This window comes from Hyperolius riggenbachi, chromosome 3 (assembly GCF_040937935.1).
Source record: "Hyperolius riggenbachi isolate aHypRig1 chromosome 3, aHypRig1.pri, whole genome shotgun sequence".
In the NCBI taxonomy this organism is placed as follows: domain Eukaryota; kingdom Metazoa; phylum Chordata; class Amphibia; order Anura; family Hyperoliidae; genus Hyperolius; species Hyperolius riggenbachi.
In genome coordinates, this window is record NC_090648.1 from 211,251,265 (window position 1) to 211,275,119 (window position 23,855).

At 42.4% G+C, this 23,855-nt stretch overlaps 1 protein-coding gene across 1 annotated transcript in view; it reads left to right on the forward strand.

Annotated features, from left to right (window-relative positions):
- The first annotated feature begins 2,135 nt into the window (after nucleotides 1-2,135).
- Nucleotides 2,136-23,855, forward strand: part of LOC137563320 (RNA-binding protein with multiple splicing 2) — a 38,239-nt gene continuing 16,519 nt past the window's right edge. Inside the window, exon 1 of the mRNA XM_068275627.1 lies at nucleotides 2,136-2,576. Within this exon, the coding sequence (XP_068131728.1) occupies nucleotides 2,151-2,576 (426 nt within the window). The 5' untranslated portion in view covers nucleotides 2,136-2,150. The remainder of the gene's footprint in view (nucleotides 2,577-23,855) is intronic.

A 23,855-nucleotide genomic window follows, 5' to 3' on the forward strand; every position in this document is an offset into this window, starting at 1 on the left:
AATGTAAGCACTATGGGCTCTATTCACAAAGATGACTAAACACCGAAAAATTTTACCGAAAATTTTCCGCCAGCGGTAAACTCCGCATGTTTTCCACATTCACTAATATTTTCCGCATGTTATCCGCATGCGGGAAAAAAGATGCGGAAACAGCCATTATTCATGCGGGAATCATGCGGTAAAAAAGGTCGCATGAAAAAGTGTTTAAAAAAAAATTAAAGTCCACCAAGCACAGCCCTTAACCTCCTTGCCGGTAAGCCGCGCAGGAGGTTTTCTCCGGCCCTCCTGGGCCGATTTGTTTAATATTTTTTTTTGCTGCACGCAGCTAGCACTTTGCTAGCTGCGTCAGCACATCGATCGCCGCCGCCCCGCGCTCGATCGCCGCTATCCGTCGCGCCGCGCGCCCACCCCTCAGACCCCGTGCGCTGCCTGGCCAATCAGTGCCAGGCAGCGCTGAGGAGTGGTTCGGGACTCCCAATGACGTCCCGACGTCGGTGACGTCATCCCGCCCCGTCGCCATGGCGACGGGGAAGCCCTCCACGAAATCCCATTCTTTGAACGGGATTTCCTGATCGGAGATCGCCGAAGGCGATTGAAGCGGGCGGGGGGATGCCGCTGAGCAGCAGCTATCATGTAGCGAGCCCTGGGCTCGATACATGATATAAGAAAAAAAAAAAAACTGCTGTGCTGCCTCCTGGCGGAATTTTTTATACCGCCAGGGGGGTTAAGCCTCCACACTTCATTAAAGTTAATGGGATGCGGAATATATCACCTACTATTTGCAGGTGATTAAAAAAATAAATAAATTGGTAAATAACGACGAAATGATGCGCCTGAACATTTTTGAGAATTGATTTTTTATTGTGGAAAATACCGACTTTTGCGGAAAATTTTCCGCATGAATCCCGCACTTTTACCGCATGCGGAAAAAACATGCGGAACATTTTGAAAATGTCAACTTGACGGTATTTTGGTCGCAAACTTCCCGCATGCACTTTACCGCATGCGGGAAGTCTTTGAGAATAGAGCCCAATATCCTCTATAATAAACTCCCTGTGTAGCTGCGTCCAGCTGTCTCTGTTGCATGTGCACAGTACAGACAGCTGGACGGGACCAGGGAGCGAGGTGGATGAGGCGGGAGTGCAGCGGTTGCAGGCGTGCACATGCCCACTGGCGGCGGTAGAAAAAAGTCCTAGAGCCCGTTTTTAAACGGGCTTTGGTCTACTAGTACCTAATAAGATCTCAATTTGTGTTCACGCTGTACATTTTTACAAAGTTTCAGCATGTTCTTGAGGCTCGTTTCACATCTAACAACACATGCAGGAGCCGTTCTCCTGCACGCGTTGAGTAGCCTGCGGCTGTCGTCGGGAATCTGCGGTGCGACGCTGAGTAGCAGCGGTAGTATCAATTAACCCAATGGGGAAACGCCAATTCCCGACGATAAAATGCGCCCGGGTGCGTTGTACCGCAACGCATCAAATGCAGCGTCGGGTGTGAAAGGTAAAATGAAAGTCTATGGACTTTCCTTGTATCTTGGTTATCGCAAAGTATAGACTTTGCGTTAAAACGCTAAAAAAGGGCTCTGGTGTGAAAGAGCCCTGAGTGTGCCTGTTAAACGTGGGTGAATCCAAGGAAGTGCTCTTTCTTTAGGAGTCTGATTAAAAATAAATAAACAAATATACTCACCATAAGGTTCCCTACTATCTAGCCTAGTCAGGAACTTTACTACGTTTAGAAAGCTCGGGATTTTACTGTTTACTAAAAACAAACTCACTTGAAACATCACTTCCACTTTGGCAAGCAGTAAGAGGAAGGTCCAGCAACCCGTTGTAAGGGACGCAGCTGCACAGCTGTGAGGATGACGTCAGGAGAGTGAAGCTGCCGCGCGCAGCTCATCCTGGAACTCTTTCGTCTAGTCACTTTAGTGAGACAAGTTTGTCAGAGTTGGAGGGACAACTTCTTCTTCCAGAAAAAGAGAGAGCAAATAAGTAGCCAGTCCGTCAAATACCACATGATATGCTGATTATTCTCTCAGGACACGAGAGGAAACCACCCAGCTGAAGCCACTAGCAGCATCACACAGCACAGAGCCGTTCACGCCTCCCAGTCACCCCCTCCTCCTTTTTTAGTTTAATTGATGAACAAGCTAGATGAGTCTCAATGCTTATCCACTCCTAAAACACTCCCCCCTGTCTTATCCTACTCCCTCCTCCGTAATTAAGGCTTCAGGAAGGAGTGGTATAAAGAGCCCTCATCCCGCCCTTGCTCTTCTGCACTCTCCCACCTTCGCACTCCTAGACACCTCTTCCCACAGCATACTACCTTCAGCACCCTCACTGTGCACTTATACATCACCTACAAGAATAGGAAAGCAACTTTCCTGGAGTTTAGGAGGAAGTTTTCCAACTCCACAAACTTCATCCAGCACAAGTCTACAGCACAGGGACAGAGGCACATTCGCTAACAGAGGACCCCCATCATCAGCCACCGTGGACTCTGTGGAGGAATCAGCTGTTGGCTTGTACACCATGACTACTCTAAAGCCAGACACTGAACATAACAATATAGAGGAAGAGGTGAGTGTTAAACCATGCCTAGCCTCGCTTGTATCGCCCACTCTCGTAATATAGTCTGAGAGTACCTGCTGTAAAATATTTAATGTCTAATCCACCCTGGATAGCTAGAGGGCTTTCTTTGAAGGTTAGACGCTTTGTTGCAGAGTTTTTGTTTGGTTTTTTTTCTCCATGTTGCTGGTTAGCCCTTGCTGCTGATTTTAGTTCTGTTCTTTGCTCTTAAAAGGCCTGTGTATTTTATATTAATACTATGGCTTTGGCTTGTAGGTTTTTGTTTTCTGCTGGCTTTTTTTTTTTTTTTTTTTTTTTTTTTGATTTATAAATTTTGTATCAGGTGTACTTGTATTTGCTTCCTGTGCTTTACTTATTTGATGGTTACTCTCAAAACTGGGTTCTGTGTCCTTTATGTATACTGCCAACAATTCATCTACAGTTTATGGTACACATTAAAGGACAACTGTAGTAAGAGGAATTTCTTTTAACTTTATTTATGCAGTGCTGACCTATTACACAGTGCTGTAAAGTCACTCTCTTAGAGGGGCTCACAATGTAGTCTGTACCATAGTCATGTCTTTGCATGTATCATAGTCTAAGGCCACTTTTTTAAGAGGGAAGCCAATTTTCTTATCTGTATGTTTTTGGGATGTGAGTGGAAATGGGAGTGCCCAGTGGAAACCCATGCAGACACTGGGAAAACCAACTCCTTTCAGATGTTGACCTGGCTGGGATTTGAACCAGGCTCCCAGCACTGCAAGGCAAGAGTGCTAACCACTATGCTGCCCATATGTGAAAGCTTCCATATTTTTTCTTTAAGCAATACCAGTTGCCTGGCTATTCTGTGGATTTAATATTTTCAGCCATAGACCCTGAACAAGTATGCTACTTATCAGGTGTTTCAGACATTGGGCTCTACTCACAATCCTCTTTTGCATGCGGAAATGCACTTACGGGCAATTCCCGACTGAAAGACCATCTTGACATTCACAAAATTGTAAGCATTTACAGCATGGGTTAAAAGTGGGGAAATGTCTGCAGAAGTCCATAATTCCTGCAAAAAAAATTCACAAAAGGGGTGCATTCATTCTGACTTCTGATTTTGATTTTATATCACCTACAGGCACTTGGTGATATATTTTGCTTCCCATTGACTTTAAATGGGAGTCTGGAGCCTTGAGCACTTTTCTTTGGACTTAACTTTTATTCTTTTTGACTGCATGTGGAAAAATACAGGAATTATCAGCTGAAAACTTGTAGTGGCAAAAATCCCTTATTGCATGTGTTGGGCCCTTGATTGCTGCTGCAGATGTTGAGCACTGGCAGTAGTGGTGGTCCTGTTGCATGCACACCTGAATTACAGCCCAGATTTGACATGCAGTTCTTTCCTACTGTAACAATTACTGTCAAATACTGCGTTGTGTAGTAAATTGTATAGCGGTTATTTACGGCAGTTTGGTAACTGACACATGACCAGCATGCAGTTCTTCCATCCATGTGCAAGAAAAATGTTCATTGCATGCCATCAGATCTTCAAGATGCATGGGAAACTGCATATAATTCCTGTACATCTAAGTGCATAGTTGGTAGGTTTTGTATTTTTCTAGGGGTAGATATGCAGGTGTCGGCAGATGCTTCTTGATGATACTGCATGCTGCATTCACCTAAATGTCTCCAGTGGCACCCTAGAATGTCATGTTTGTTAATGGAGCTTGCCAATGGAGATGCAAATTTATGCAGCTTGAAAATGGACCAATCAAACTTCACCTTAATTTTTCAAGCTTCATAATCAAGTGAAGTTGTATGACCACACTTCTAATATTTAACGCTAACCTGAAAGTGAACTTAATGAAAGCAGGGTACCTGTGTATTCTAATCACCTGATTAGCTAACAGTTGACTTCACATAAAGATCCAATACCTAATGCTGGGAATACACGTTACATTTTTCACGTTAGATTCTCCATGCAATCTATTAACCATCTGATTCTCTGCTCACTTCTCTTATCTTCTGTTTGTTTTTGTTTTCATTCACTTCTGAGAAATCAAGCAGAACAGAATCGAGTGGAGAATTGGACATGTCGGAATTTTATCATTGAAGGCCTCTATCGGAACGATTCTCCACAAGTGTATTCCCAGCATGACTATAGAGGGTAGTGTTGGGCACCGGAGAAGTTAATGCTCTTCTGATAAGTAGGTTCCTGCTGCTTTGAACTGGGTTGAAGAGCTAATCTGTAATGCTAGTACACATGATAAAATTTCCTGGCAGATTTACCTGCCAGATAAACATTTTCCACCATAGCTTATCTGAATGTCAATTTATTTTCCATTCACTTTTATGGAAATTGAAAAATCTTTCAAAATTCATATTGGACATGTTGACAAATCAATCTGGCAAAAAATTCAGTGTACAATGCAACCTGTAACAATGGGGAGTCTGCCATATATTAAACAATACGAATTGCATGGCTATCCTGCTGATACTCTGCCTCTAATATTTTTAGCTATAAACCTTGAACAAGCATGCAGCATATCAGGGGTATGTGACAAGATTAGCTGCATGCTTGTATCTAGTGTGATTCTGACACTACTGTAGCCAAACAGATCAGCAGGGCTGCCAGGCAACTGGTATTGTTTGGAAAGGAGTATGGCAGCCTCCATATCTCTCGTTACAGTTGTCATTTTTATCTTTTGCATTAAATTCTTAATGTGTTGAAAATGTTTTGGCCCTATATATCCTCTAATAGAAGTTAACCCCAAAATGTGACCCTCTTGGGCTGGAATTTTTTTGACAAGTATGAGGTTGCATTCACAGTGGGATGTTGCGTTGTCATAGGATGTTAGTCACAATGCAGCGTCACAATGCAGCATTACAACGCAAAAGAGATGCTGTGTATATACTTGCATATAAGCCGAGGTACCCACTTTTCCTTTAGCAACCAGGAAAAAGTGACTGACTCGTGTATAAACCCCCTCCACAGTAACCATGTGCTCCAGTAAGTCGGCTTCCCATAACCGATGTTCCCCAAGGATGATACGGCTATCTCAAGACACCACTAGTTGTCGCCCTAGATATGAGACACAGCAATTGCCACATAGGAAGAATCCTCGATCATTACACTGCTGACAAGTTGCTTGCACAAGCCTCTCCACAAGCCAGTGCACAGGTAGTCTAGAGCAGCGCACTTTGCACACCATGTTGGGGGGGGGGCGCTCCTCTGCCAGTATCAAAACCTGCTCCACCAACATAAGCAGAGGGGGGAACTTTTCAGCACTTTTTGTGCTGAGAAATTTGGCTTCTACATGAGTATATAAGATAATGCATATTAATGCTGCATTACCATTGCTTACAGTAGGTACAGGAAAGCATACAGGTAATGGGGAGTGTGCTTTCCTGTACCTGGTAACATTGAGTTTAGAGGTAACTCACTGCAAGCAGTTACTGTAATGCTGCATGTTACAATCCGAAGCTAATGTCTCACTGAATGCCCTTTAGGATTAGCACTGCAATAAGCTGCATTATAGGACACTATAATGCAGCTACGCAACGTCCCACTGTGATGCGACCTGAATCTACCCAGCAAAGTTGATGGCTGCACTTGTGGACCAGGAGGGATTAATTATTGCACTGCAAATATTGCAGCCATTAACACCACCTGGCTCATAAGGACAGCCAGTAACTCCTACAGGGTCCCAAGTGTAGCATTTGGGGGTTGCAGAGGTTGCAACTGCATTGGGGCACTAGGGCTAGAGGGGCCCTGAGGGGACCTACCTCGACTATAGTAGTAGTTTAGCAGTCATGTGCTGTTGCTGATCACGTCTATAGATGCTTTGAATAGTAACCTGGATATCCTTGGCTTTTTTTTTTTTTTTTTTTTTTTTTTTTTTTTTTTTTTTTTGTGCCATATGAATCAAGTGCTTTTGGGCCCAATGTAAAGCTTGCATTGGGGCCCCTAGCTCCTTGGCTATGCCACTGTTGCTAAATGTCTGTGATTGCATGCCTGTGCCTACATCGCAAGATCATGGCAATTACTGCTTGTCACTCAAATTGCTGGTTGTCAGGAAAATTGCAAGGTGGGTACAGGCCTCTACATGTGGTCACACTACAATAAAGTGATCTGGTTTTATGGCAGTTCAATACATTTAACTTCCCCAAAAACTTATATTCTTCAAGCAAGAAATCCAATTGGATTTCCTGTGTCATAAACAAGAAGTCTATCGGTGGGTTGTTTTTTTTTTTTTTTTTTTGTTTTTTTTTTCCCCTTATGCATCCAAGCAATTTTCCACTTGCCAGTAACTTTATCACTACTTCTCACAACTACCCCCCTTCCCCTCGCCACCAAATCGGCTTTGTTTGGGTGGTACATTTTTACTAAGAATTTTATTTCTGTTTTCAGCCATTTTAGCTTTAAGATGCATGCTACCATAATGAGAACCTATGTATTTAATTTGCCCATTTGTCCTGGTTATTACACCATTTAAATTTATGTCCCTATCACAATGTATGGCTCCAATTGTTTGTAAATAAAGGTGCATTTTTTTCAGTTTTGCGTCCATTTACAAGCTTATATATTAAAAAAATATACCCTCTTGACATGCATATTAACCACTTGAGCCTTCAGTCGTTTTCACTTTATGCATCTGAGCAATGTTCATCTCCCATTCATTAGACTATAACGTTATCACTACTTATCACAATGAACTGATCTGTCTCGTGTTTTCTGACACAAATTAGCCTTATTTTGGGGGTACATTTTGCTAGAGCCACTTTACTGTAAATGCATTTTAACAGGAAGAATAAGGAAAAAACAGAAAAACATTATTTTTTGGCCATTATAGTTTTAAAATAATACATGCCTCCACAATTAAAACTCCACGTATTGTATGTGCCTGTTTCTCCCAGTTATTACACCGTTTAAATTGTCCCTATCACAATGTATGGCAACAATATTTTACTTGGAAATTAAAGTGCATTTTTTCCGTTTTGCATCCGTCACTATTTACAAGCTCATAACTTAAAAAAAATAATCATGTTTACATAGATATTTAAAGTTTAGACCCTTAAATATTTGTGTTTTTTTAATTGTAGTGGTTTTTTTAAACTTTTTATGTGAGTATTTTTGGGAGGGTGGGATGCAAATTTTTTTTTTTTACATATAGGTCTTTTTTTTTTTTTTTTTTGCATTTTCATGCAGTTATCTTTTTGGCCACAAGATGGCAGCCATGAGTTTGTTTACAATGACGTCACTCTAAGCATAACATGGACGCTTAGAGTGACGTTGGAAGGAAATGGGAACAGAAAAACCTCAGCTTTGTGCGAAGCTGACGGGTTTTTCTTGGGGGGGAGAGAAATCAGTGATCGGGCACCATAGCCCAATTCACTGATTGCCTGGCTAGCGAACCGTGGGCTGGGAGTGCACGCGCGATCGGGAGCGCACATAGCCTCCTGGGCGTAGCTACTGCGTCCAGGAGGCCAAAGTAGTTAGTTCAGACCCATAGGTTACTTTTTTTTTTTTTTTTTTTTTTTTTTTTTTTTTTTTTTTTCCCCCTTGCGTAGCTTCTACATCTAGTATGCATTTATGGACGTAGGAGCAATGTCCAAAAAGCTAAACTGGTTAATACATACACCCAAGCAATTTACTAAATTTTCAATTTTTTTTCAAAATGGGGGGGGGGGAGGGGGTTGGGTGACTGTGTGGTACACTGTTCAGAGGTTTTTTTTTTGTTAAATGTTATAATCAGTCAGAGAAATTGATTGCAATACTTGGAAAGATAATAAAAAAAATTGTATGTTGTGGCTACCTTTTTAGATTGCCTATAGTAGGTTGCTCCTTTGTTCCTGTCTGTACCATACTGTTACCAATGAGTTTTTGTTTTTGTCCCCCCTCCCCCCCCAAATTTAGCAGCTTGTCCTCAGTTATATCTTAAGTTGCACCTCTGGTGTACATAGTTACACTAATGCCTAAAGTTAGAATGTCCCAACACATTGGGCTCTATTCACAAAACTTCTCATAAATGACTTATAATAGAACTTTAAGCACATTTACAAGCAAAATAACTTAGTTGTTCCTGATGAACTTCAGTTCAATATCAGTTTTCGTACCTTAAATGGAAGGTTTAGAGACGATTAAAACAGAAAAATCTGCATCCACTTACCTGGGGCTTCCTCCAGCCCGTGGCAGGCAGGTGCCCTCGGCACCGCTCCTGGATGTCTCCGGTGGCGTGCCAGGTCGGGCTTCTTCTGCACTCCAAAATGCCTTACGGTGGCGCGCTGCTGTCATCGGACGTCCTCCGGGCTGTACTGCGCAGGCTCAGTAGCTCTGAGCCTGCGCAGTACAGCCCGGAGGACATCCGATGACAGTGAGGTGCATTTTGGAGCGCAGAAGAAGCCCGACCTAGCCGCTGGCCTGGCCAGGTCGGATGCGCCACCAGGAGCCTGCGGAGCGGCGCCGAGGGCACCTCCTGCCTGCCACGGGCTGGAGGAAGCCCCAGGTAAGTGGATGCAGATTTTTTTTTTTTTTTTTTCGTCCCTAAACCTTTAATTTTTGCTCTTTTGTAGAATAAAGAAACCGATAAGGTGAAATGTTAAACAGTTAATGCGGAATAACTCGCTGCAATGAAAAATCAATGCCCTGTTCACAGTGCACACGTTGTGTTGGTGTCTAATGCTGCATGTTAAGTGAAAGTACTGCATGCTGTTATACAAGTTATTAGCTGCGTTAGAATGTTTGCACATGCTTAGTAATGACTTGGAAGCATACTCTACTGTACAGGGCTGTGGAGTTGGTACAAAAATCTTCCGACTCCTAAGTTTATGAAACCACGACTCTGGGTACCCAAAATGGCCCCGACTCCTCGACTCAAACTCCTTACTCTAATACTTAACAGGGCTGTGGATTTTGTACAAAACATCCGACTCCTCAGTTTATGAAATAAACTACTCCGACTCCGGGTGCCCAGAACTACTCCGACTCCACAGCCCTGCTACTGTATGCAACGATAACGGGGCAAGTTACGGTGTGACTTTTTTGGGGTGTTTACTTGCTTTGTGACTAACGACGCATCAAAACGCAATGTCCTACTGTGAAAGAGGCCTAAATCTTATTATGCTAGGGCATTTACACTGACAATGACAGGCTGTGATGGCTGAAAGGGTAGAGTGTCAGCTTCCTGGGCAGGAGATTTGTTCACAAAATCAGATGCCCTCTTATTATAGCTTTAAAATTCCCAACCTTTGGCAGTGATGAAATGCTTACATATGCAAAATAGGAGTCAGAGTTAGGAGAATTTTTGTACTGACTCCACAGCCCTGTTAAGGAGGGCAGTGTATAATATAGCCTTACTTGGTATGTCTTCAGAGTTATGGGCAACAGTTAAGTTATGATCAAGGCTTAAGACAGAGCGCTAATGGTCCGAAAAGCGATCTCTGTTGGGGGGGGGGGGGGGGGGGGGAGGCAGGTCTCTTGCACCCCCTTCCTTTTGTCTTTGAATTCATTCTATTAATGTTAATTTTGTCACTTATTACCAATTCTGTATTTAGCCACCAATTATGCATTTTAATTTGTATATTCAATTTTAATGTAATGAGTGGTTTTATTTATTTATGCGGGTTCAGACGGTATATCTACATCCCACAGGCCTTCAGTCCCTGCCTAGGGACATAGATATGTCTATTGCAGCAGATGGCCACCGCCTGTTACAAGATCAATGAATGTGAATGCAGTTCCCATTCATTGATCGAAGTCCCTGTGTCTATTCCTGACATCAATGAGATGCCTGCAGTCGTAGTAATGAAAGTAACACATCCATGCATTACTTCCTGTTAATGTACTAATAGTATGCTCAGGAAATCAATGCACAAGGACATCTTGTGGACAAATTTTTTTTTTTTTCTCTGCCTGAAAGTTAAACATCAGGTATGTAAGTGGCAGTTCATGTGTCAGGACTGGGTCAGATTATTGTGACCCTCACTGATAAGAAATTACAAATATAAAACACTTTATTAGCAGAAAATTGCTTCTGGGAGCAGGAAAGGGATAAAAAGGGTCAATAGTTCATAGGTTTTAGCTCTGGCATATTTCAATGAATGTGTCACTGAGCAGAGACAATGTAACAGTAAAACCTTAAAGTTAAATATGAAAATGTGGAGTATCTTTTTAGGAGGATAGATGCACTTTTCATTTATTTGCAACTCTGGTGTCCTTTGAATCCCTTGCTACGCTTATCTACTCCCCACAAAACTTCTTCTGAAGCTCAGGGGAGTAGATAGGCGTACTTGTGGAAAACAGTGTGCTGTATGCCCAATAAGCTATCTGATTATGTATATAGTGTTCTCCCCAGGCTCTTTTAGCCGGGTGCTCCACCCGGCTAGTTTTGGTGACCACCCGGCTGTCATCGGCTCACCTCCTCCTATGCTGTAAAGCAGAGTTGCTCACAGAAGCACTGGCCCTGCATTCTCATCTCGCCCCACCCGGCTACTATTTCATGCCACCCGGCTACTATTTCATGCCACCCGGCTGGAAACCATTTCTGGGAGAACACTGTATATAGGGTATCATTTTAACCGTGACAAGTGAGAGAATAGATTTTTGTGGTTTGACAACTGAGGGCTAAGGCATGTGACTTTTTTTTTTTTTTTTACCGGAAAACTGAATGAAAAGCAATAAAACTGTTATTTTCATGTACTCTATAACCCTAAATACTTGTAAAAACAAAACAAAGTGACAGCATTGAAAAGAGGATACATAGTTACCCTAGGGACTTAGCTTTTAAAATATGTATGCCATGAGAGTGTATTACTGTTTCAGTAATTAAAAGCCCTTATCTTCATGATTGAGTACAATGAGAAAACAAAAACATAAACCAGAAACTTATATATTATCGCCATACATTGTACTAGGAACATTATTTAAATGTTGAGATAACCAGGACAAATTGGCAAATACAATGTGTGGGTTTTACCTATGGTAACATTGTTTATTTGAAAACTATAGTGGATGGAAATAAAGAAATAGTGCATTTTTTTTCTTTTTTCCCCTTTAAAATGCACAGATAACATAATTACTAAAAGCAAATATCACCCTCACAAGGCATAATTTGTGGCAAAAAAAAAGATATAGATCATTTACATCTGAGTAGCAATAAAGTTATTGGTGAATGAATGGGAGGAGCGCTGAAATGTGAAAATTGCTCTGGTTTTTAAGCAGAAAACCCTGTGGTGCTGAAGTGGTTAATAAAAATACACCTACCATTAAAATTGACCCCTTACCTCTCTCGCTCTCTTGCCCAAATAAAATATTTGCATTAACGATGAAGTTACTTGAGGGACTCAACTCTGTGTATGTCAAGGGGATATTACTGACTTTGAAATTATGGTTTTGTGATGGACACAACTGAGAAAATGTACCTTTATTTCCACATAATATATTGCCATACATAGTACTAGGGAAATATTTTAAATGTTTAAATAACCTGGATAAATGGGCCAATGTGGGTTTTAATTATGGTAAAAACACTTTCAATTTTTTCTTCCCATTAAAATGCATTAGGGCTCATTCACACTACACAACGCAAGCACGAACACTATTTCATGCTTGCGTTGCCATTGCACGGAAGGCACGTCGGGGAGCGCAGACACCAGCAGCCGTACCCGTCAGGAAACGTGTGCAATTTTGTCCCCAGAAGCGTTACTTCATAACACATGGGAACGCACACCTGTAGTGTGAATTGTAACATGAAAGTCTATGGCCTTTCATGTTGCCATGTGGATCGTACACTGTGTTGCGTCAAAACTGACAGCACTGCACATAGTGTGAATGAGCCCTTAGGATAAAATTCTATTAAAAAAAATCAAAATATCACCCAAAGAGCCTAATTGGTGAAAGTTTCGTTGAGGAGTAATAGTTGTTGGCAAATGAGGTGAAAATTGCTCTGATCCTAAAGGGGAAAAACCCTCAGTGGTGGAGGGGGTTAAAATGCAGACGCAGAAAAGTCAGAAAAGCTTAGTATCTCAGGCCTGAAGCAGATACCCAAATCTTTTTTTTTTTTTTTTTTTTTTTTTTTTTTTTTTTCTTTCTTGGAAGGGAGCTTACACAAAGCTCCAGGCCACAGTAGCATGATCTGGGCTACATGCTTAGTCTGCAAGCTTTCAGAGGGGCACAGCAATAGACTAGTAGGACACTGAGGTATGTGAAGGACTACAGGGGCCTGGAAGAAGCCCCAGGTAAGTTAAACGGAGGCTTTGGGTCTCTTGAGGTTCCCTTAAATTTTAAGCGAAAATAAGTTGTGTGAATGCTCTAAACCCACAGCTGAACTCTGGTCCCTACCTTTTGTGTCTTTACCTCTCCCTCTAGATTGTAAGTCTTCAGGCAGGTTCCTCCTCTTTTTGTATCCTACCTGATCATGCACCTCCACTATTGTGCACTCATGCTATGCATTTGAGTGAACTATACTTGACTAATCTCTATGCTCCCATCCTGTGACTAAGCTTTGCCTTGTACTTGTACTTGTACTGTGCTGCATGATCTGGTTTTTCTGTATTGTCGTATTGCTGTATGTTGCCCTAAATATTGTCTGTAACCTAAACTAATGTCCAGCGCTGTGTAATATGTTGGCACTTTATAAATTTTAATAAATTATAGGTGATACAGAGAACAAATAGAACATACATTAGTAGCAACGTATTAGGTTTTCCAGTGCAGGAACAGTTGAATAGCTCAGCAGATCTTTTGCATAGATTTATTTTATTTCACTGAACTGTCATGCTTTCTGAATAGCTTAAAGAGAAACTCCAGTGAAAATAATTTAATAAAGTGCTTCATTCTTACAATTATGTATAAATGATTTAGTCAGTGTTTGCTCATTGTAAAATCTTTCCTCTCCCAGACTTACATTCTGACATGTATTACATGGTGACATTGTTACTGTGGGCAGGTTATGTAGCTGTTTCTAGCTGTTCTGGCTGTTACAGACTACTGCAAACAGCCATTTCCTGTCTGTTAACATTGTTACATTGTGGCAGTTTGCCCAGAGTATCGCGGTACTCAGAGCTTCTTGTGGGAGGAGTTTCACCACAATATCAGTCATACAGCACCCTCTGATGGTCTGTTTGTGAAATGCAATAGATTTGTCATGTAAAAGGGGTATCAGCTACTGATTGGGATAAAGTTAAATTCTTGGTCGGAGTTTCTCTTTAAACAGACAGCTTGAGAAGATTTTACTGCAGGAAAGTTCAAAAGGGTCATTAGCTCTGCTCGAAGTGTGGTTTCTAAAATGCAAATTACATAACAATGCAATATTATAAATTAAGCTAGTTAGCCAATAAATGGTATCATCCTGATTTAAAACTTCTTGCAAATTAAGCTATATAACAAAATAAAAATGACTCCTTTGCTACTAATGTTCAATTACCTGTACTAGTCATACTAAAATCTCATACATTTATTTTTGCTTCAGTGTCACTTAGGTTGACTACATTTGCATTATGCTTGTTTCAGGTGTGATCCAGACACTGATCCATTAAAGATCAGTGAGACAGTCAGACAACTGGTATTGTTAAACGGAAATGGCAACCTCGGGCCCATTTCTAGGGCCGTGCAGCCGCCCCAAGCCCTGAGAAAAGGGGGGGCTCATTGATGGGAGCAGGAGCCGCAGCTATGGGGAGGGCAGCCCAACCTTGCCCTCCCTTCCTCTCCTGGGCCGTCCTCTGTGCATCACCCCCTGGCCACTGCAGAGTAAAGTACAGGGAACTCTCCTTCCTGCACTGGTCTCCTCCTCTGCATAGCCACAGTATACACACTGTACTTCCTGTTAGGGCTGTGGAGTCGGTACAAATATCTTCTGACTCCAACTCCGACTCAATTTATGAAACCACAACTCCAACTCTGGGTGTCCAAAATTGCCCTGACTCCTCAACTCCAACTCCACAACCCTGCTTCCTGTTTAGCAGGAAATAGTGTATTCTGCAGGTATGGAGAGGAGACCAGCAGCAAGTTATCGTCGATTGGAACACGGAGGTGAGTTGCTGGTGTATACATGGCTTCCTGCTTCATTCACTCTGCAGCGGAAGGGGTAGCACGGAGGGTGGCCTGGGAGAGGACTGGAGGGAGTCAGGCTGCCCTCCCCAAGGCTGACTCGCCCCTCCATTAATGGGGGGGGGGGGGGGGGGCACCTACCTATCTAACCTATGCCTGGCTACCTATACTGAGTGCAACTAGACCTGGCACACCTATACCTGGCTCCACTGTTTGTGGGGGGGAAGGGGGGCACAGCAGCCCACAATTTACACCCTTGTCCTTGGTGCATTTTAGCCTAGAAACTGCCCTGGGAAACCTCCATAGTGCTCACTTCAGTTGTCTAAGCTAGCAATGAACAGGATTACTACCAAATTCAGCAAGCGATTCAAATCAGTTGGGATTTGTGGTAGCAAGTGAGGCACAGCAATACATTCTTTCTACTGACATCTGTGTTCTGATTGTATTGCTGTCATACAAAGCTATGTATCTGACAGCTTTTTTTTTTCTTTTTTTTATTGAATTAAAATGACAAATTAACCAAAGGGTGAGTCCACACAAAGACTCATAGTACAACACATGGTACAAAACCAGAAACAATCCGCCAACCCTTCTATCCCCTCCCCATCCCCCCATCTACCACCAAGATATACTCCTTGTGCTGATTTGTTAAATACACTAAGTCAGGGTATTAATAGTCATATAATATGACTATAAATCATGGCATGTATTACAACAGTTTGTTAGACTTCTGTATTTATACAGTATCTTTATTACTGGTCCAGGACTTCCATATTTTATCAACTTTTGTGGACATCCCCCTCACTTTATACGCCGCCTTGTACAGGAATTCCTATGTCTAATGACTCTGATCAACTATCTAAAAATTGAGTATCAGCTGAATGTTGATGGGTCACTTGCAGATTTCATCAAAAGGACAATCGCCCAGAAATGTCAGTGTTCACCTCAAGCCTACCCACGGTTTGGGGAAACTGAACCTGCATTAAATTCTTTTCTTGAGTATGGTCATGGGATGTGTGGGTTTTTCTGAAGTATGTGGTTGATGGCATTATCTGCTGAAAGTCTTGCATATTCAGACTAACTCACAAGGCTCATATTTTCCTTATTGGGGAGAGACTGTTTCTTGCTGTAGCATGAATATGGCTCTGTGCCACTTTCCAGATTAAGCTGGAAATGCTGTTCTGGTACTGAGACTTGCTGCTCAAAGTGCAGTATTGCAGGTACAGATTGCACTGCTTGCTGCACGGACTGGTTTACTGCATCATATGAACTGTCAATGAGGGTGTGAAGATGCTGGTGGATATTTTTCAAACTCTGGAGTGGCAGAAACTGATGCTATTCTAACACTACCACCTTTTGTAACTAGTATCTGTAGAGTGGCAGCTGGTGACCTTGCTTACAGGTGTCATTTATTTCACTACATTGCCCGACTTGTGAATGGCTGAACTTGCCTAAATATTACTGGTGAGTTTTGCCTCCCTACAATACACCTTTAGGCCTGGAAACCACTAGCGGCACTTTCTAAGCACCAATGATTTGTAAAGCTCTTGCTAAGGTAATGCTATGGGAATTATTTTTTTTAAATCTAATTGTTCAAGTGGGATCACATTGCATTACATGAGCAAGAGCTTTTCAAACCACAAGTGCTTAGAAAAGCGCTGCTAGTTGGTTCCAGGCCTTGGCATAGGCAATGGGAAAGCTGCTAGTGTTAAACACTCGGCTCAACTGGGAGGAATTGAACATGAGCCGCATCTGCACCATGTAGCATCTGTTAGGTGCACAATGTGCAGAAAATTAAGTCCGGAAAGGGACTTGGTTAAAAAGGCTTTACCATTAGTTTAAATGTTAAGTAGGCAGATTATTCCTTCATTCATACTTCAGGGCCTGAGCCCACTGCTACATCTATAAAAGCGCATAGAAATGTTTGTTTGGTTTGTTTTTGTTTTACTTGTTAAAACTCAAGGTCTGCCTTTTTGAATATTTAATGAACACCTGCGTCATATGGCAAAGCCCAAGAATAATACAATTTGGAGCAGAGAAGTGTTACTGAAACTTACTACAGCAGGGACATTTGGATGAATATTAAGTGCACTGAGCTTGGGACATAATCCTACTTTAAATGGGGGGGGGGGACACAGTATAGGCTAAGATGACAGACTCTGATCTTAGGGTTACATCGCTTAGACATTAGTCTATTAGTCATTGAGGGAAAACACTGGGGGTCAATGGAAAATACACTCCAATATTGAAGGCATACTCTGGGTGATGTCTATGCTGCCATATCAGTAGGTGAAAAAGTGATCTTGGCCAGTTGTTGCCACAACATAGCTCTTGTCAAGTTTTTAAACTAAAAATTTGATTGTAGGTTGGAGACTCTCCTCCTCATAGATTGCCCTGAACGAAAGCAAACTTTTTTTTTTTCCATAGTTCAGGAAGTTAATTAGAAACTATCTGCTTGAAACTTGCCAAGCGCCTGCAAGGTAGCAAAGTGTATCACAGGGACTACCTATTGAAACATGGCTTGTTACAGTTCGTTGTAGGTATGGCAGCCTTGTGGAACAAATTTCATAAGCAGGGAGACCATGAAAACAATGGAAGAAATTAGTCAAATTAAGGGTTGCCAGTGGCAAACACCATAAGCTTTACTTTTTGGGTAGTAGAAGTAATCTTAAATGCCATAGGGCTTCTAAGTCTCCAATCGTAGACCGTCTATAAAGAGCAGAAATGTAATCAGAGGAAAGTACTTTATGAACAGATGGAAGAAATCTGGGTATGACAATACCCTCACTTGAATTTTTTTGGGGGGGGACAAAAGATGAACTATACTAACTTGATATGGGAGGTTGAGTTTCTCTTTCCCCCCCCCCCCCCCTTTAGCAGAGAATGCTGTGAGCCATCAAGATATTGTAGAACTAGGTAAAGTGGCACCAGAAATATAAAATTGGTGTGGAGGTCAGATGGCTGCCTAAATGAACCTCCATGCTGAATACAGAGCTGATCTGTACAACATCTAGGGACAGCTTACCCAAGTGCTGACAGGAAAAGCAGTGGGGGACAACTACACACCCAAACTTGCAATGGCCAACAGTAGTAGAAGCTCTGAAGGGTTTTTGTTTACCCCAACACTGTTTGAAAAATTGCAGAAAAGTACATACAAGTGCAGCCATTAATATAGATGACTAAGGCATGTGTCAGGTGAAACCCATTGTCCAGGCCAGGGTCACACTTGGCAGAATCAAAATGCATGCAATAAGTGTGACCCTGGCCTCAGAGGTCCACTAACTACATCTCACAGGTCACAAGATGGAACATTAATAAAAGCTGTTGCAGATAAAAAGTAGCCATTGTCATCCACTTCTAGAAAAGCAAACATTTGCTCTTATAAGCTTAAAGGAAACCTGAGGAGTGATATGGAGGCTGTCATACTTCCTTTTAAACTATACCAGTTGCCTGGCAGTCTGCCTGATCCTGTCTCTAATACTTTTAGTTATAGACCCTGAACAAGCAAATGCAGGTCAGGTACTCTGATTTGGGTTTTAATGGATTAGCCATATGCTTGTTTCAGGGTTTTGACTCAAACACTGCATATGCCAGAACGGGGCAGCCAGGCAAATGGCATAGTCTACAAGGAAATATGGCAGCCTCCATATCACGCTCACTTCAGGTGTCCTTTAAAGAGAGTCTGAAGCGAGAATAGATCTCGCTTCAGACCTCATAGCTAGCAGGGGCATGCGTGCCCCTGCTAAAACGCCGCTATCCCGCGGCTTAACGGGGGTCCCTGTCCCCCAAACCCCCTCCGTGCAGCGGGGGAGCGCTTCCTGGTTGGGGCAGGGCTAACCGCCGCAGCCCTGCCCCATGCGCGTCTGTCAGACCCGTATCTCCGCCTCTCCCCCGCCCCTCTCAGTCTTCCTTCACAGAGGGGCGGGGGAGAGGCGGCGATGCGCATCTGATAGACGTGCTGGGAGGCAGGGCTGCAGCCGTTAGCCCTGCCTCCAGGAAGAGGTTTCCCTACGACCATTTTACGACCAACTTTTGCGGGGGGTGGGTTGGGGGTGAAGGGACCCCCGTTAAGCCGCGGGATAGCGGCGTTTTAGCAGGGGCACGCGTGCCCCTGCTATATATAAGACCTGAAGCGAGATTTAGTCTCGCTTCAGTGTCTCTTTAAAGCAGAGTTTACCAACCCTGTCCTCAAGGCCCACCAACAGTACGTTTTGCAGAAAACCACAAACTTGCACAGGTGAGGTAATCTGTGTCTCAGCAGTGCTAATTAACTACTCTGTGGATTTCAACAAAACATGCACTGTTGGGCCTTGAGGACAGGGTTGGGGGTTGGGTTTTTTAATCATTGAGTTGTCGTATCCATATAGCAAATGTGGGGCACTTTCCTGTAGCTGATCTTGCAATAAAGGATTGCAATTCTAGTCTAACCATTCTTCCATTGTCATAGGCCCCCAGCCAGAGCCGGCCTTTGGGGGTGTCAAGGGGGGCAATCTCCCCAGGCCCCGCGTCGGAGGAGGCCCCGCACCCTCTGCAGTGCTGGGGAGAGCGGGTATAGTTGTTAAAACTCACGTGTCTCCGATGCTCACAGCTACCATCCATTTCCTCTCCCAGCATCTGTGTATTGGTAACAGTGCCCCCCTGTGGTGACATGCAGTCACGTCGTCATAGGGGGCGCTGTTACCAATACACAGATGCTGGGAGAGGAAATGGATGGTAGCTGTGAGCATCGGAGACACGTGAGTTTTAACTATGCCCGCTCTCCCCAGCACTGCAGCCACCTTGCAGTAACCTGTACTGTGGGGCATCTACCTATATAATCTATATTGCGGGGCATCTACCTAATCTTTACGGCAGGCACCTACCTATCTAATCTATACAGTGTGTATCCACAGCATATATCTCTAGGCCCCACATATGACAATCGCCCCAGGCCCCGCATACTCTAAGGCCACCTCTGCCCCAGCACACGACTGTTCTGGGAATGGCAGTCTGGTACAATCCATTACATCTAGTATACTTGTCCATTATCTGCAAAGCCTTAAGTAGTGTCCAGGTGTGAGTTAAGACCTCTTGGTACTCTGCAATTGAAAGAGTATTAGGTGTCGAGTTTTTCTTGACTTATTAAAAATAATAAATCTGGCCCATAGTGTGAAAAGAGTCTAAGTTTTGATGCCTTGCAGTGTGCAACCCACATTGTTGCATGAATTAAGTCTATTGACTTTAATGTTAGAGTGTGTTCCCACAATTTGCGATGTGACCTTGCAAGGAACATCTTGAAATGCTATTTCCTATTTAAATCGAGTCCACACCATAAGGAGTAGATTGGGACTAAAATGTGGTAGCTCTCTACAATTGCCTACAGCAAAGACAACTGAGCTGAAAGAGAAACCTTTTAGGCCTTCCTCACATAATGAATCGCCAGTGCTATCACAAGTGCTGAGTGATTTTAGTTCTATTCTAAAGCGGTTTCTGGGCAATTTTCACATTTGTGGAATTTTTTGTTTAGGGAAAATTGACTTCCAGATAGAATAGTCTAATTCTCTTAATTGGGCAGTGTGGAGGCAGCTATTGCTGCATTATACACCTGTGTTTTAGTAAAGATTGCCTCAAAGCAGTTGCTAATCTAGTTATTTTGAAATTATTAAACCGTGGGTTTGTGGTTATGTGCATCACTTTAACTATATTGTGATATGTCCTGTGCCTTGACAAGTGTCCCTATGAGGCTCCAAAATGATCATTGGCTATTAACTATCAGTTTCCTGGCCATGGAAAAATAAAGCACAGTTCCTAAATTGCAGTGTGTGGACCATTACGACTTTCCTCAGGCTATGGGACCTGCATTTACCTATGATCCTTTACTTGTGTTTGTCCTGGAAAATGTGACTGCATGGAACCACTGGTAAACTTGTTCTGTTTTCAGCTCTGCTATAATGCAGGATACTGCTATGAAGCTTTCTGCATAAGTAGAGCTGCTTAGCTTCCAAACTGCAGAAGTGGAGCCTGTGTTTTCAAATGTAGCTAATTCTGCAGGTCCTCTGTCTGGCTAGTCTCCCTGGCATATCCTAGTCTTCATGGCACACTTAGGCCTGGTACACATATCCAATGTTGCCATGTTCACACTGTCAATTTATTCATGTACACACCCACGCAATTTTCTCAGTCATTTTTATCATAATTGAGGGGGGTGAATTGAACGTTTGTGTGTGTGGTACATTGTTCATATTTTTGAAATGTTACAATCAGTCCAAAAAATTGATTGCGATTCTTAAATTGAACAGATATTTAAAAAATTATACAGTGTATGTATGGCCACCTTTAGAATGACAGGCCATTTGTGGAGACTGGGTTTCCCATATTCCCAATCTTGCTGCAACTGGCAGGATAAAGTAAACCTGTCATGACTGAATGTAAATAAAAATACATGTTTTTGGTGCCATGGTCCTGCTGAAATGTCTGAGCAAACAAGCTGTAACAATTTCTTTATATAATGTATCAAAAGGCTGAATCTTGTGCATGAGTCGGGGTCAATTTCCACGTGATTTGAGTATGGTTGCAGATGTGAGTTAATTCAAAATTGGGAGAATATTGGGTTTTATGCACATTATGAATGCAAATGTTTGCATCTCCTTTTTTAAACTCCATAGTAACATGACATTAACTACACAGGAAACTGCAAAACGTTAGATGGGAAAATGGATGTGAAAACTCACATGTGGGACTATTGACCTTTGAGAATCATAATTTTGCATGCTGGGTTGTGTAGTATGGAAATCTGCAGCATGCAGTCCATATTTTTCTGCAAACCATTTGAAAAATTCATTCAATGGAAATGACTCCCTTGAACTGCATTGGTTTCAGTGTAAAAAAGCCATTATGCAAGATCACTGACCTACATACTGAAAGCATAACTTCCGTCAGCAGGGACTAATTGCAGCAGATATACCATAGTATAAAGTGCTGCCTCTTAAGTGTAAACTTAAAACTATCAAATCTACAATAAAATATAAACATCTGGTGGTCTTAAACTGTATCACATGCTATCTCTTCTCAATGTACAATTAATATACACTACTCCTATTCCAGGGAAGTCCTAGTCTATTATCCAGCCCATATAGACTAATTTTCATACTGATCTCCTCTCTAGATCTGTTGGATCTCATTTGCTGAGCCAATTTCAAAAGATCTAATGGCAAAAAGTAGACTGTCTTCCTATTGTAAAGCCAGATGAGTTCAGATGTAATCTCCAAGCAACCATGCATAACAAATATGCTTAGCCTACTTCAAAACTGAACATACAGCAGTGTGCCTACTGCATCTTTTGCACTGATTAGACAGTACTGGTAAATATTTTAGAGGCTGGATGAGCACTTGGTCCTGATGTGCAATGTTTTGTCCTAATTCAGACAGAAAACCTCCCTGGTGGTTTTACTAAGTAAGCTGCTAACATGTGTGGAAGTAAAAGCATCTGACAGGTTGGGGTATAGTAGTGTAATCGAATGGCATTATGGGAAAAGGCAATGATTAGAACTGTTGTAGATGTATGGAGAATCTAAGCACTCCACATTGACAGCAGCTGTCACAAACTGCCTTCACCCTCAAGAACTACATTCTGTACAGAATGTGGCCACCAATCAGGTGCAGTTTCCAGTCCATGACCTTCCAAGCTTGACATGGCAAAGTGCACGGTTTTCTCTTGAGTCAACATTCTTGCTTGTGATTGAGAATATACTGGAGCTATTGCATTCATAATTATGTGCACCTAACTGTATCAATGCCTTCCAAGTTCTACTCGCCATAATACAGTAGACTGTTTTGTGTTTAAAAAGCCCCCTGTAGAATCCTTGAATGTGACATGCACAGTAAATTCATACCCTTTAGTCGTTTGTCCTCCCCCCGTTGCCTGGCACTCCTGCATATCTTTCTGGTATCAATGTCTAAATTGTACACTTGGAAGAAGCATGTGGCTAATCTAGTCTGACTTCCATCAAAACAAATCTGCATGCTTGTTCATGGTCTGGTTAAAAGTATATTAGAGGCAGGACATCCAGGCAATTAGCATTGTTAAAAAAGGAGTCCCTCACCTCAGGTTGCCATAAAAGGATGTCGGCCAAATAATGCTACCCCATGATATACTTACCTGGGGCTTTCTCCAGCCCCTTGCAGCTGACATGTCAAACGCCGCAGCTCTGTTCTCAGTCTCTGGCCCGGGGTCCCCACTGGTGCAGAGGCCGACCTCGGTTGTCTACTGCCCGAGTGCCGCTGTCAAAGTCAACATTGTTGAGTGTACTGCGCAGAAGTTAAAGACACATGGCTTTTGAGCACACATTCCCTAAATTATCTGCAGGGCACTGTTGAAGCTAGTATACACAAATGCCAAATTCTTTTTAGAGAATGGACTGTTAATACTTCTGTCCAGTGTCTTATGTTAGGTACAAACCATACAATTTTCAGTTAGTTTTACCTGTCTGTCAAGTGCATGGTGGCTGCCATATAGATCCTCTTAAAGAGAACCTGTACTGAGTAAAATTATTTAAAATAACCACATGAGAACTTCAAATGAACATTATATAGTTACCTCGCCATCAGTTCCTCTCAGAAGCTCACCATTTTATTCTTAGTGATCCCTTCCAGTTCTGACATTTTGTCAGAACTGAAATATATCAGTTGCTGTCAGTTACAGCTGAGAGGAGAACTGATGTGTCCATGTTTCCCTATGGCTCAAGTGGGCGATGTTACAGTTTAAGTGTGCTGACCAGGAAGCTGTTATAGGGTAATAGCCATTTTCAAAATGGAGGACGGAGAATTCCCTTGATCAGTGGACAAACAGGAAGCAGGAGAGGAAAAATAGATTGAGTAGACTACACAGGAGGTAGGTATGACTTGTGTGTTTTTTTTTTTTTTTGTTTCAGTTCAGGTTTACTTAAACATTAACAGTTGACTGACTGATCTCTTGCTGTAATTTTGTTTGAATCACAAACCTGAGACAAGCATGCAGCTAATGTAGTCTGACTCCAAACACCTGTTCTGCATGCTTAGTCAGGGTCTATGGCTAGAGGTAGAGGATCAGTGGGACAGCCAGGCAATTTAAATTATGTAACAGGATATAAATGGCAGCATCTATACCTAAAGTGTGCATTCGGGTGGTGTATTAAGCAAAAGTGCCGAAACGTGGTGTATAGCTTTGAAAGTACACACCAGAAAACACTTCTCCGGTGCATCTATCAGATCTGGAAGAGATGGATATAGAGCTATAGGTA